The 14,505-nt window shown below is 37.4% G+C and overlaps 3 protein-coding genes and 1 non-coding gene across 5 annotated transcripts; all 4 read left to right on the forward strand.

Annotated features, from left to right (window-relative positions):
- Positions 1 to 342: 342 nt before the first annotated feature.
- Positions 343 to 4,749, forward strand: LOC127245297 (eukaryotic translation initiation factor 4B1-like). Its single transcript, XM_051266090.1, has 3 exons — positions 343 to 1,736; positions 3,687 to 4,292; positions 4,361 to 4,749. Exons 1-3 carry the CDS (start codon positions 610 to 612, stop codon positions 4,377 to 4,379), a joined length of 1,752 nt encoding a protein of 583 aa, XP_051122047.1. The 5' UTR covers positions 343 to 609; the 3' UTR covers positions 4,380 to 4,749.
- Positions 4,750 to 6,092: 1,343 nt separating this feature from the next.
- LOC127245695 (GDSL esterase/lipase At3g26430-like) lies at positions 6,093 to 8,967 on the forward strand. Its single transcript, XM_051266708.1, has 5 exons — positions 6,093 to 6,398; positions 6,756 to 6,965; positions 7,046 to 7,215; positions 8,222 to 8,492; positions 8,568 to 8,967. The coding sequence occupies exons 1-5, from the start codon at positions 6,155 to 6,157 to the stop codon at positions 8,825 to 8,827; spliced, it is 1,155 nt and encodes a 384-aa protein (XP_051122665.1). The 5' UTR covers positions 6,093 to 6,154; the 3' UTR covers positions 8,828 to 8,967.
- A 934-nt stretch (positions 8,968 to 9,901) lies between these two features.
- LOC127245643 (chloroplast sensor kinase, chloroplastic) lies at positions 9,902 to 13,555 on the forward strand. 2 transcript variants are annotated; one of them, XM_051266641.1, is made up of 9 exons: positions 9,902 to 10,394; positions 10,573 to 10,734; positions 10,856 to 11,137; positions 11,345 to 11,410; positions 11,490 to 11,558; positions 11,651 to 11,743; positions 12,066 to 12,289; positions 12,659 to 12,932; positions 13,118 to 13,555. In XM_051266641.1, the coding sequence occupies exons 1-9, from the start codon at positions 9,948 to 9,950 to the stop codon at positions 13,367 to 13,369; spliced, it is 1,869 nt and encodes a 622-aa protein (XP_051122598.1). In that variant the 5' UTR covers positions 9,902 to 9,947; the 3' UTR covers positions 13,370 to 13,555. The 2 variants fall into 2 exon arrangements, with proteins under 2 accessions (XP_051122598.1, XP_051122597.1); XM_051266640.1 differs by having other exon boundaries at positions 12,656 to 12,932; positions 13,118 to 13,554.
- Positions 13,556 to 14,032: 477 nt separating this feature from the next.
- On the forward strand, positions 14,033 to 14,119 carry TRNAY-GUA (transfer RNA tyrosine (anticodon GUA)). The gene is given in 2 exon segments: positions 14,033 to 14,069; positions 14,084 to 14,119. It is a non-coding gene; the product is annotated as a tRNA-Tyr (tRNA).
- The last annotated feature ends 386 nt before the right edge of the window (positions 14,120 to 14,505 follow it).

Genomic DNA, 14,505 nt, shown 5'->3' on the forward strand with positions numbered 1-14,505 from the left:
TTCTTGGTGTTATAATGAGTTTTGATCAAACCCTAATTTTCCGACAAATATAATTTTATATTATTAAATAATAATAATAATAATAATAATAATAATAAAAAAAGTAGGAAGAGTAATTAAAATATAAGGTGAAAAATACTAGTAAAATGATATTTAAAAAAAAAATTAAATTTTATGATAATATGTAAAACAGTTTATTCCCAAGATTAGTTGGGAGATAATATTTATGAATTGCAGTGGAGCAAACACACATATTTATGTTCCTTGAAAATATCGAATATTTAAATATCCCAAATTTATGTAAATATATATAAAAAGAAAAAATGAAATATAAAAAAAAACTGATTTCGACAGAAATTTCAACCTCATCTGTGCTTGTGAATATTTGCCTCACGCAGACGACCATTTTCTGGTTTTTCTTTTATGGTGTTGGGAATCGGAGCCCCGGCGAGTAATTCGTATTCTGCAGAGGAAATTTACTCGATCGGGTAATCGTTTTGGGGATCGACGGCAGTATTTAGCGTTTCAGATTTGGAAAATTAAAAATTATTCTTGCAGTTATTTGTCGTTGCAATAAGAGCTATCGATCTTGCGTTTGCGGTGGGAGAAATGTCGAAATCGCCATGGAAGAACATCGGCGACTGGGCCGCCGAGGCGGAGCGGGAGGAGGCCGAGCAGCGGGAGGCAGAGGAGAGGGCTGCCGCGGCGCAGCCGGCGACAAGCTTCCCCAGCCTGAAGGAAGCGGCGAGCACCGCCGGAAAGCAGAAGAAAAAGACCAAAATGACCCTACAGGAGTTCTCGATGCAGACATCTGGCCATTCCGCCGCCGCCGATTACAGCCGCGGCTTGACCCACGAGGAAATGCTCCGCTTGCCGACGGGCCCCAAGGAGCGGTCCGCCGATGAAATGCAGTATGGAAGATTGGGAGGGGGGTTTTCCAATTACGGGACACGCCCTGGATCTGGAGGCCCAAATCAGGGTCGGCCGCGGGAATACGACGGCCGGAGATCCTACGGATTTCAGGACGAAGACCGCCGCGGCGGACCGCCGCAATCTAGGGTTTCAGAATTGAATCAGCCCTCCCGGGCCGATGGGGTTGATAATTGGGCTTCGATGAAGAGACAGACTATGCCTGAATACAATTCAGCTCAAGGCCGGCCGGGGCCGAGGTACGCCTCTCTCGGCGGCGGCGGAGGTGCTGCCGGAGTTGCCTCGCGTGCCGATGAGGTTGACAATTGGGCTTCTGCTAAGAAGCCTATTACACAACCCCAACAACCTAGATCTTCAAGTTTCGGGTCGGGCTTCTCTAGGCCCGAGCCTGATCGTTGGACTAGGGGTGAACAGAGGTTAGTTTTGGATCCTCCTAAGAGTGAGGGCGATGGAGTAGTGAAAGTTAACAAGCCAAATCCGTTCGGGGCGGCGCGGCCGAGGGAGGATGTTCTGGCTGAGAAAGGGTTGGATTGGAAGAAATTGGATTTGGAGATTGAGGAGAAGAAGCAGTCTGTTAGTGGTGGAAGTAGGCCGCAAAGTTCGCATTCGAGTAGGCCGGCAAGTTCACATTCGCAGTCGGGCAAGTCTGAGGCTGTTGCAGCACCTGGAGCTGGAGAAGATGAGGTGAAGCAAAAACCAAAGGTGAATCCATTCGGCAATGCCAAGCCCAGAGAAGTTCTGCTCGAGGAGAAGGGCTTGGACTGGAAGAAGATCGATCTCGAGTTGGAACATCGACGGGTTGAGAGGTAATCTCTTATCATTCCTTACATTCTTGCGTAGATATGAAATGTACACAGCATTCATTGTGATAATTGTTGTCTACATTCTTCTGCTAACTCTATAGGGCCTTTCCCCGACTGATATTGCAGTTGTGTTCAATGAATAACCTATTCATATTCCAATTATGGATTTGCGGTTATGTGGCGAATTTGAGTCCTTTATAGGAGCTGTTTTAGGTAGTTTTGTGCTTGTGATCATGTGCTGCTTTGTTGTATGGTAAGTCTGTATTTATACGAATGCCCTGGATCAATGTTCTTAAAGCAGCACCTGTCATGCTATAGGAGAGCACACTCATCTTACCACACTGTGTTAACAAATGTCAAAGGGGTTCAACGGTTCCCAAGAACTTTTGCCTTCTTCTCAAATTTGACTGTTTTGTGAATATCTAAAAAGTGTTTGCTGATTATGTTGTCCTCATCATAGGTTCTTCTTTATTCCTTTCTATTTTCTCCTCTTTTGGTTTTGTTCTATGCTTAGAAGCTTTCTTATCATAGCTATATTATTATCATTATTCATGTTTTCTATTTCTCTTCTTCTGTCTCGACACTTTCCCTTCTTTTTATGAAATTTTTGATTTCAAAATTCCTTAATAGTTCGCTGGTGTTTTATATTGTTGAATTCGTTTCTGTTGACTTTATGTTGTAGATATTGATAGTAAATAGTTAATGCTTGCTGAAATCATTGTTAAATGCTAAATTTACCATGTGATGAGGTGTAGTTTGATTATTGTATAATTATAGTTGGGGTTAAAATGCATGTGTATCTGGCTACTTTACTCTTTTTGAAAGTTTGTCGTAGAAATATTTTATTATTAATGTAATATCACACTGTGCTCCACTTAATTGTGCACCAAATAGCCTTGTCTCTATTGTGTTGCTTTTGCATGAGTAACTGAGTGGATATGAAGGTGTTTAATTATCATATGCCTAACGTTTATTTTCATTGTGATTTGACTTTTGGAAGTTTTATACTTGTGAATGGCTGCCAGGGGTTGGTTGGGGGGGGTGCGGCGGTTAAAGTCTTGCAAGTTGATTAGGGAGAAAGAATGAAATGGAGCTGAATGTATGAGTTATACCATTTTCGTGAATTTGATACACTTGAGGATCATGTCTGCAACTGACTTCAATAATATGAAACATATGGTTGTGGCTAGTAATTTGTATGTGTTTTTTTACATTGGTTGGTTGACAAGAACTTTAGAAATTTGGATATGAGTTTAGCATTTGCAGTCTAGATAGTTCATTGGCCTTGGATTGAACGATGTGGAGCTTTGATTATTTGGACATGTTTAACCTTGTTTGAGATTCTGTACTAGATTTTCATACTTAAAAAATAAGTGCACCCCCTCTAGAACCAACAGCCGAAGAATGTAAGGAAACAGATTTTGTGTAACCTCCTAAGGTCATTTATGATGATTGAACTTTCCTATGTGACTTCCACAAGGGATTATGCTTAGTTTGGAAAGCCCCTCTCATGAAGTCGAAAGTGTTAATATACCTACAAGCATTAGATTTGATTCGAACTTCCATGAGATTCTATTTAACTATATTCATCTTCCCGCTATTTCCTTGTCTGATTTGTGTTATAAAATTTTCAATATATAACCTTAATCACAGCTGATTTGGTATTTTATATTGAAATTTCGATTATTCTTAACTTTGGTATCGACTTGACTATCAGCGAATTCTATTCTTAGAGATAATGGAAGTACAAATATCATTGGTGCCATCTTTAAAATTTAAATTTACTGAAGTGGACACTCCTAAATTCAATAGTTACAATGTCTCGATCAATCTTTGTTGTATGGTGGCAATGTTTTGTTACGGTTAAGCTCTTTACAATGGCTTTAATTGAGATGATCTGCCTATGTTAAAGCTTCGTATTGCTGCTCGCTGAAGTGATGAGATATATTTCAGGCCAGAGACTGATGAAGAAAAAAAGTTGAAGGAAGAAATCGAGGAACTGAAAAAGCAATTGCAGGAAACTTCCGGCAACGACCAGACTGCCGTAGGCGACCTCATACTTCAAAAGGAGCAGGAGCTGGAAACTTTGGTTCGAGAATTGAACGACAAAGTGCGCTACAGCCAGAAACACGAGAGGCCGGGTTCTGGAGCCGGCAGAGTTGGCAGTTTTAACGAGAGGGTACCTTCTCGATCTCCCTCCATGACCGGGTCGTATGATGACCCTAGATCCGGCTACCCCGAGCGGCCTCGTTCTCGACCCGGCAGGTATGAGGATCCAAGAGGGGTCTCCTCAGAGAGACCCCCGTCCCGCGGAGGTGGGGGGTATGGAGACCCCCGAGCTGGATATGGTGACAGACCTCCTTCTCGTCCCGGATCCTACGAAGATCCTAGAGGCGGCTTCAATCAGGGATCTTATCCGGATTCTTCCAGAGGTGGCGACTACAATGAGAGGCCTCGTTCGCGGGGTGGTGCAAATTCGTGGGCGAGGGCTGGCGACGAGCGCAGAAATGTTCAAAGTGGCGGCGGGAGAGGATTCTTGGGCGGCAGAGATGTGGACAGGTACTTTTGTCGTTGTTCTTACACTGTTTGATTGGTTACTAGCTGCGCGTTTTTTTGTCGATTTGCAGGTCTGGTTCGAGGTGGTGAGTTGGGTGCAGGTGTGTGGATTCTTGGAGTCGTCGTCGTCGTCGTCTATCTGACTAGTTTAGACCGCAATAATACAGTGGCTCCTCCTCCTATTTGTTTTCGCCAATCGTAATTTTTGCTGCCGAGGAGGAATAGAGCTAACGCTGAAGCGTAAGAAAGTTGGAAAAAACTGTTGCATCGTTGATTATTGTAAAAAATTCTCATCGTGTTAGGATGATCTATTTTGGTCTGTGTTTATTGTGTCTGGTCTGGTCTGGTCTGGGATTAGGTTTTGTTGGCTGGCGTTTTCGATTCTTTTGAAGAAGGAACAAACTGCTGTCTCTCTTTGCATTTTGGTGGCTAATGCCTAATTGTTAAGCTTAAATTGTTACTTCTCTTTGTTGTTTGCTTTGTTCTATTATGCATATGTCTTTATAATTCATGTTGGGTAGGTTTTTCTGATTAATAGGTTTGTTTTGTGGGTTATTTTCTGAGTTTATGATTTGTAGGGAAGAAAAAGGATCTGAAAACGGGCGTGTTGCTGTTGTCCTTTTTTCTTGTTTGGGCATCTTTTTTTGAGCAAATCTGCATATTTGACTGTCTTCGCGGTTCCCATGTGCTTCCATCGTAAGGATGGCAATTATAGGGTATGGGTCGTGGATAGATGGATCAAATATCCTACCCATATGTATAATATGGATCTAAAATCTTGAGGGTGTGTTTGTTGGGGGTTTGGATGTTGAGTTAGAATTTGAATAGTAAAAAATTTGAATTTGAATAGTGAAATAAATAGGTATTGAGGTAATATTTTGAGTGTAAAATTAGTTTTGAGTATAATATTATAAATAAAAATTAGGTATTTGATTTGATATTATTAGAGGAAAAAAATGGGATGAATTGTATTTAAAATTCAATCATCCAAACAAACAATGTATTCGAATCCGCATATATTTGGACTCTATTCGTGATGTACTTGATAGACCCAAAAAAATATCTACTTATTTCCAAAAAAATAAATTTAAAATATATATACAAAAAAGATAAATTTTCACCTATATCACCTTGACATCCCGCCACCAACACTAAAAATAAAATTTAAAATAGAAATTTCAAAAAAAAATAAAATATTATTGTAATGAATCCGGTTCGGATTGAGTAAGGTCTACTATTAAACCATAGACCCAATCCGACCCTAAAAAATTTATTAAAAAACCGATCTGGATCCAACCCAATACCCAAATAATTGGTCCCGATTTCAAATAAATTGGTAGGATCTAGCCCCTACCAATTGCCATACCTATCCCATTCATTCTATTATTGAATTTACTAATTTTTTTTATATATTTAGTGACGTAATTTAATTGAACTTTGGATGATAGAAATTTGATTTTTTTTTTTTTTAAATATAATAATTTAACACTATAATGGAATGTTAGACCGTTGTATTGAAATATGGATTAACGGATAAGATTTGTTTAATAGATATGCATAGAATTTAAGTTAGTCAATAATTGCAGGTTCTTAAATTAAACATTTTAAAAATAGAAATGGAATCTAATTAAAAAAAAAATTAAAAATTCTCTAAAAAATACAAAATTTCAAATAATTTTCAAATTTTCAAAACGAAACCCAAATTATCAAATAATGTCATTGAGACATATTCCAAAAGCAGGACCACGTGCAGGTGCACGTGACTTGTGGCCACCCACCATTTCTCGTGACTGCTTAACCCGTTCTTATTTCCTTTATTCATATTTTCTTCCCATCCAAAAACAATTCCGTTGGCTTCTTTCCTCATGGATTCTCTCTTCCTCGTCCTCCCGCTGCTGCTGTCGGCCTCATTCCCTCACTTCACATCAGCTCATAACACAGCTCCGCCGCCGTGTCATTTTCAGGCCATTTTCAACTTCGGCGACTCCAATTCCGACACCGGAGGACTGTCGGCAGCTTTCGGACAGGCCGCTCCGCCGAACGGCGAGACTTTTTTCCACCGCCCGGTCGGAAGGTACTGCGATGGCCGACTCGTCGTTGATTTTATCGGTAAGGACGTTTATGAATTAACTACTTACATATGGATACTCTTCAATTCGATTATACAGCAATTTAGGTTTGATTCGATCCATTAATGTCAGTTCCTCATTCTCCGACAAGAATATATGTTAGTTTAGTCCAAACATTTATGCAACAAACCTAAATTTGGAGTTATGGCAAGTAGATCACTATCTATAGCAAACATCATCCATATGATGCAAATTAACAAACATTTCTGTCCTATTCGAACACGCAAGTTTCTTCCATGCTCCTACTCTAAATTTCTGTAAGAAACATGAACTGAACTAATCCTTATCCAACTACATGTTTGCACAAACTAATAGTTCCTTTTGTCTGAATCTTCAGCAAAGAGCTTAGGATTGCCTTATCTAAGCGCCTTTCTAGATGCACTCGGTTCGAATTTCAGCCACGGCGCCAATTTCGCGACAGCTGGATCGACTATTCGACCTCAAAACACTACACTTCACCAGAGCGGTTTCAGTCCGATTTCGTTGAATGTTCAATGGTACGAGTTCAACGATTTCCAACGTAGATCTAAGATCATCCGCGAACGAGGTAGTACTAAAGTTTTATCCATCTTTGTGAAATTATGTGATGACGAACGAGTTGTGTAATAATGGGAACTTCCCCTGCAGGTGGAGTGTTTAGAGACTTGTTGCCTAAAGAAGATGCTTTTTCGCGCGGCTTGTACACATTCGACATCGGCCAAAATGACCTGACCTCCGGCTATTTCCTCAACATGACGCCGGGTGAAGTTAAAGCGTATATCCCCGATGTAATAAGCCAGTTCATTGCGGTAATTAAGGTAAGAACAACAATCGAAAATGATGTTAGAACATGTATATAAATCATAACACAATATATGATCGAATCGGCATATGTATGGGTGACCAATATATGCATATGTGTATATTAGTATTATAAAATAACATATGATAAGTTCCGTCCAATTTTAATGATATTATTTATCTTTTGCGTCGTTATACTTAACATTAAAAATATTCTTATATTTGTATATTTTTTTTTTTCACAAATATTATTATAATAGTATTACTCCCTCTGTCCCATAAACAAATATCCATTTGTTTTTCACGTAGTTTTAGAAATATTAGTATTATATTAAGATATAGTAGGAATTAAGTAAAAATGACTAAAATAACCTTATTAGTATGTGTGATATAAAAGTAATGACATTTGTGTAATATATTTTAAGTTGTAAAGGTATTTGTTATCGGATAGACTAAAATAGAAAAATAGATACTTTGTTATGGGACGGAGGAAGTATAAGACATTAATAGAAGTATTTTTATCATTTTTTCTTGATCTGTACTAATTTTTCATATATCAAATATCAACACACAAAAAGTAAATGAGACCGTTAGAGCTGGACGACATATACTACCTTCGTTGGGCTCTAAGGTTCTCATTTACTTTTTGCATCATTGTACTTAACATTAAAAATAATCTTATATTTGTATAATTTTTTGCACAAATATCATTGTAATAGTATTATAAAACACCAATAGAAGTATTTTTGTCATTTTTCCTTAATTTGTATTACGTTTTTATATAATAATTAATATTAAAAAATCAACATGTAAAAGATAAATGAGACATTTAGAGTCGGACGGAAGTAATATTATAAATATGCTGAAATATATATTAATATATATAAATATACATCGGTCACTCCTATAGTATATGCTGATACATACATGTCTATTATTATATCATGTGTGATTTATTATAATATGATGTGTCAGCACAGTAACTACAGCCTATTAAAACTCATTTGTTTCGACAAAATACAGGACTTATACAACCACGGCGCAAGATCCTTTTGGATACACAACACGGGCCCGGCGGGCTGTCTACCGTACGTATTAACCAAAGTCCCGGTCACCGCAGGACAAATCGACAAGTACGGATGCGCGTCGCCGTTCAACGAAGTCGCGCGACACTTCAACGTAAAATTGAAGTCAGCCGTGGCCAAGCTCCGGAGGAGTCTCCCGAAGGCAGCCTTAACATACGTCGACATCTACTCAATCAAGCTCAATCTATTTCAAAACGCCACTCGACACGGTAACATGCGCTATCTATAAATAGCATATGTCCTAAAGATGTTCCAGGCTGTAATTTTCGGACATTCGAATGCAGGTTTCGAGCACCCGCTGAGGGCGTGCTGCGGACACGGCGGGAAGTACAATTGGAACAAGGATCATGGGTGTGGGAGCACCGTGACGGTTAAGGGGAGACAAGTGGTGGTCGGAAAATCGTGTAAGGATCCGTCCAAGGCTGTCGTTTGGGATGGGGTGCACTTCACTGAGGCTGCTAATAAGTTCATCTTTGATCGGATTGTTAATGGTGATTATTCTGATCCTCCTGTCCCCTTGAGATTCGCCTGTTACAGACATTAGAGTTGAGACGACAACGGAATCGACTAACGATGATGATGTTAGAACAATAATTGAATGAATATTATTTCATTCATTTTACAACTGAATTTATAATTCAATAGGCAATATTTACACACGTTATTTTACGGAATTTTACGAAATTTTTCAATTTTCAAAACTGTTCAAACTGCATCGTGATTTTATAAACTCTGTCTCTAATTAATTTCTCCGTCCTCCTATTTAATGTTGTTTGACGGGTAAAATTATAAATATACTCATTGTTCTTATCATTTAACTTAAAATCAATATATATATTACTCCCTTTTTCCCAACTAAATTGTCCTATTTAGCTTATGCATAAAATTTGAGGTATTGCACATTGCCGTTTCTGTCTGTCCCACATTCCATATCACTTTATTTTTTTTTTTTGGAAAATGACGCACTTTAATCTCATTTTAAATTTTTATTTTTTAAAATTTTAATTATTCACTAATACATTCTTAATTATCTACTAATTACACCCCTTGAGTGTTGTAGCAGACACGGTATATGAGACGAAGGGAGTATAATTTAATAAAAATAATCATAAGTTAAGATTAAGATGATTAAATAGTTTAATTATAATAAAAAATTATAACATATTAAATTTAAATGAGATTAAAAGGTATAATTATATTTAAAAAAACTGACAAATAATGTAAAACAAATATAAATAGAAATATGGACGAATGAAGTGGGAGGAGGGAGTATTTTATTTTTTTTAATATTTGTTAAGATTAAATATAAAATAAATAAATATATTTATAATTTTAGAAGTATACAAATATTATGACATTCTAACGGCCAAGAATTAGACGTAAAATTTATAAAACTACTAATTTAAAATACGAAGGATTTACGCAATTTTGTAAAATTAAAAATAAATTTTGTTCAATTTAGGCTTAAAATTATATAAATGTAAGATACATGAATGAACGGTATATCGCACCATGCAACGTATAATGGAATTGTGCTAAGCCCATCAGAAGCCCTTATGAGTTTTATTAATTGGGCCAGCCCATGAGCCCAATAGGAATGATTTAATTGGAAACGTAGGCGGAATACGGTAGCAACGGAGTGATCGATCCTCCGTCCGGAAAAGATGATGCTCTCGACCTTTCCGCCACAGACTCCAGTGTCCACTACTCAGGTGAATTACAATTTTACCCCTCCGTTCCTCTCTAATGGCGGCAAATACGGTTGCCGCGCCACCACCAACACGTCGGCTCAGCGACCGCTGTTCGTCGCGGCGACTGCTTCCACCTCTATCCGCCAAGTCAGCTGCGCGTCTGACGGCGATGATACCTCGCTGGAGGAGGAGGAGGAGGAGGAGGATGCCGCGGTGTCGTCGGCGGATGCCGTGGTGGCGATGATACGCGCGGCTTCCACTTCGACGGTGGAGTTCACGCAAACGATAGAGAAGAGCGGCGCCGGCCGCGGCGGCTCGAAGAGTAAAGCGTTGGTGTTGCCGAGTCAGGATTTTCAGCGGCTTTGCCTCGAGCAGCTCCATCTCTTTCGCCGAATCGTCGATCCTGATGCTCTTCTATCGGTACAGAAGTTCAATTTGCTTTGCTACTTGAATTGCAGCTAAATTATTGCTTGTAATTACTTTAGGTCAAATTGAAGTATTGAATGTTTTTGTAATACTTGTTATAACTTAACTCTTGTTTGATAGTTTGATATTGCACTTTATAGCAGTGGTATAATATCATGGAAGTTGATCACAGGTCTATGTCCGACCAGCCGATAGTTATGTCATGGATCGGTTGGAGTTGCGTCGTATAACTTTATATCCAGGCGTCCATTCCGCTGATATTGTGGTTTTGGTTTGTAATTTTGGTGTGCCGGCGGGATTGAGAGTGGCAGAGGCTGCAATTATGAGTCAACAGGCACGATTGTGTATTCTTTGTTGTGCATTTTAAGCCATTGGGAGTTTGTTTATTTGTGATTCATCTGTATAATGAGGTGTTTACCAATAGATTTGTTAATATATGTTCTCTTCATTTCTAGGCAGAATTTTTTCCTGAGCTTGGTGCTGTGGTATTCCCAATGGTTACGCATCCATTTATTGTTGGCTTCTTAGTTGCTGAGTTCCCAAAGATGTTCATGGAAAAGGAATGGCATGATGTAAAAGAAGATTCATTTTCGAGAACCCATAGCCCGGATCCCCTGCCATTGGAAGTACAAACCTTTGAAGATCACTCAGTTGGCATGCTAAAGTTTTCCTCTGAACAAAAACTAAATGCGATAAATATCACTCGTTCACTAGCCATGGCTTATGTCATGGATCAGGTAGGCTTTTAATTCATGATTACGTACTGGCTCTATGTTAAAAGAAAATGTTAAAATTATAGTACTTTGGTTACATATGCTTGATGCTGTTGCTGTAGAATGGAAACTTCTAAGATTAACTATCCTGATGCATATATTTGTTTATTTATCTATTATAAGCTTTGCAGCCTTCCTAATTTTGAATATATGACTCTCACATCTCTCTAGAAAGCAATGCTACTGCAGCAGTCAGCATGGCAAAACAATGTCAGGATGAGTAATTTGGTTGAGCAAGTAAGAGGTGCTACCTTTACATCTTGTTCTCAAATGACTGTTAACATTTCGTAATTTCTCTTATCTTTTGTTTTTACAGATTCGAGGTTCTCTTTCAGGCATTCATACTTTAAGCAAAATGTTATCTATTCAGTTGAAGAGAAGCGAGGTGGGCTTGCCTAAAAACTTTAATGATGTGCTTGGCAAACCTAATATTATTTTTAATTGCCTATTTTGATTCAAATGAAGTTTATATTGCAGATTGCACATGACATTGTTGATGACATTCTAGTGCAAGGTGATCATATTAGAGATGCTCTTCAACAATTACAGGATGCTGTCTACTTGACAAAGGTTATATCATTGGGTGATATATTGTTGGTTTTCTCAGTTTTCCTGATCTCATATGGCATGGCTAGATCTTTGAAGCAATTTTCTCATGCATTTCGATAAATTGCGTTTTGCATGTTACAACTGCTTGCTTTTTGTTTTGTTCCTATAATAAAAACTATGCAAATTGCTTATGACTTGAACTTAGCAAGACTTATAATGTAGCTTCCTAAAAATAGATGCATTTACCCATTGTGTTTTCACATCTTAATTATTCTAACTTGGTTGCCCCTTGTGTAGTTTATTAGATTTCAATCAGTTCTTATTAGATTATCTTGCTTGTCAGGCCAACATACTGCGTTATAACAATGAATCACTAAAAAAGATCCAGCAGTCATCTGACACATTGCCGGAGGAAGGCACACAGTTGTCCAATAATTTATCCATGGAAAGTTCTGTCCGTAAGTTGCAAGAGTCTTCTGGGATATTGTCTATTGCTTCAGCAGATCAGGATTCAGAGTTTCCTATGCCACCTCTTGCTCTTGCATCTTCTTACCCACAGGAAATTAGGTAGGCTCTTGCTTAAGATATGCCAATTGATGGTGATTTTGTTCATTATGTTTTGCAAATTCTTCCTTTCATGTTTCTAATCTAGGTCATAATTTAAGATTGATGACCAGTGAGGGCCAGTTGCAGAATTTTGGGGGTTTTGGAATTCATATGTTTCTTTCAATGAGCAGTAAAGAACCTATTTGTGTGACTTCCAGTTATCTTATCTTCAACAGTGATTATCCAATACATTATAAAGCAATCATAAAGTAAAAGCCGAAATTATAAATATTCTGGCTATACCACTGTCTTTTCAATTTCCAGATAATTTAATTGTCAATTTGTATAGGAAACATTATTGTTTCTTACAAACCTTCTATTTATCAGAAGACCATGTGAAGTTTCTGATGTACTTCAAGATTTGGTTGGAGCCATAAAACCTCTTGCACAGAAGCAACAACGAGTCGTGGAACTATGTGATCTTTCAAGCACATTGAAGGTTGCAGTTGAAGAACCTGCTTTGCGCCAGGCTTTGAGCAATTTAGTCGAGGGCGCTCTGTTGCGAACAAAAGTTGGGGGAAGAATTGACATTGTCTCTACCATAGCACCTGCCGGAGGTGTCCTCATCGTCATTGATGACGATGGACCTGACATGCACTATATGGTAACAGTTTATTTTCCTCAATTAAGAATTGGAAATCAACTTACTTAGTTACACCAAAATTTAAATTCCGAGCTATTACTAAATCGCTCTCATCTGTTAAAAGAGTGATACTTTATATCAATGTTGATATATAATGCAATGTTTTTTGTAACAATTAGTGAATTTTCTGACTGAATTGATTGCAGACACAAATGCACTCACTGACACCATTCGGGCCAGATCTATACGGCAAAGATAGGATCGAAGATAACATGACATGGAACTTCATTGCCGGGCTGACTGTTGCCCGTGAAATACTCGAGGGGTATGGTTGTGTCGTCCGTGTAATTTCTCCGAGAAGTGCAGGTCCAGTTCTTGGAGCAGGTGGTACTCGTGTCGAGATATGGCTGCCGTCGTTCCCGGCTGCTGATGCACAAGGCATTGGTGAGGATGCCTAGGAAAAGCTATGGAATTAAGATGCTCTATTGGGTAAGTGATTCTTAATTTGCTATTCTTCTATTGTTGATCGAAATGGTTAAATGTACGTATGTATCTATCTATCATTGTGCATATTTATGTATATGATTTTATATATTATAAATATATATAATTTTTTATATTAAAGCTTGTATTGATTAATGAAATTTGAATAAGGACTTGTGCTAAAATTCGAGTCAGAATTTGAACTCAAGTTCTACCTTTATGAGCTGACTTTGAAATCAAGTCCTGGATAAGTTGTTGATGAGAATTTAATTAATAAGTATATTAGTAAAAATAATTATATATATTAAATAATTTAATTAAAATTAATAAAATAATAACTTATCAAATTTAAAAAATATGATTAAAATATATAATTATATTTCTAAAAAAAAAAAAAAATTATGTGGGACAAATAAAAAATAAATAATATGAACAATTTATATGCACGTAGGAAGTATTAATTTTCTTTGAATTCTCAATGAGCTGAGTAGATATTTTGTATTGGAGTTTAAAAACCATGATTAATCAAATATCTATGGCATCGGAGGTGTGTTTGTTTGGGGAGATCCACCGTTCATCCGTTATTACATTATATGTACATAATATATATAAATATAAATGCAGAAAACTTCCAACATCCGACCTTAGCTCAGTTGGTAGAGCGGAGGACTGTAGTGAGAAATGCTGTCATCCTTAGGTCGCTGGTTCGAATCCGGCAGGTCGGATTTTTTATTTTTTATTTTTAAATTTCTCCCTTTTTAATTATTTAAAAATAAAAAAATAAAAACAATTCCAGTAATAGTTGCGTGAAAGTAGATCAGCAAGTTGCAACTGAAATTTGTTATGTTAAAAGGAATTATCCTAAATAGAGGGTGCTCAAAATAACAAAATAACTAATCATATTTCTGTAGCGGCCTATAAATTAAATTAAAATCACTAAAACGTATAGCTTATTTTAATTCAAATTATTATTTTATTTTTTATTCATTTTAGGGATGGTGTAATTAATACCCACTAGCTTTTCATTTTATTTTTATTTTTGTAGTAATTCTGCCAAATTAAATTAAATGACATCTGATTATTAGGACCTTCTCTAATTAGGCCACCGTTA

This window comes from Andrographis paniculata, unplaced genomic scaffold (assembly GCF_009805555.1).
Source record: "Andrographis paniculata isolate CXL003 unplaced genomic scaffold, ASM980555v1 Contig22END, whole genome shotgun sequence".
Classification (NCBI taxonomy): Eukaryota; Viridiplantae; Streptophyta; class Magnoliopsida; order Lamiales; family Acanthaceae; genus Andrographis; species Andrographis paniculata.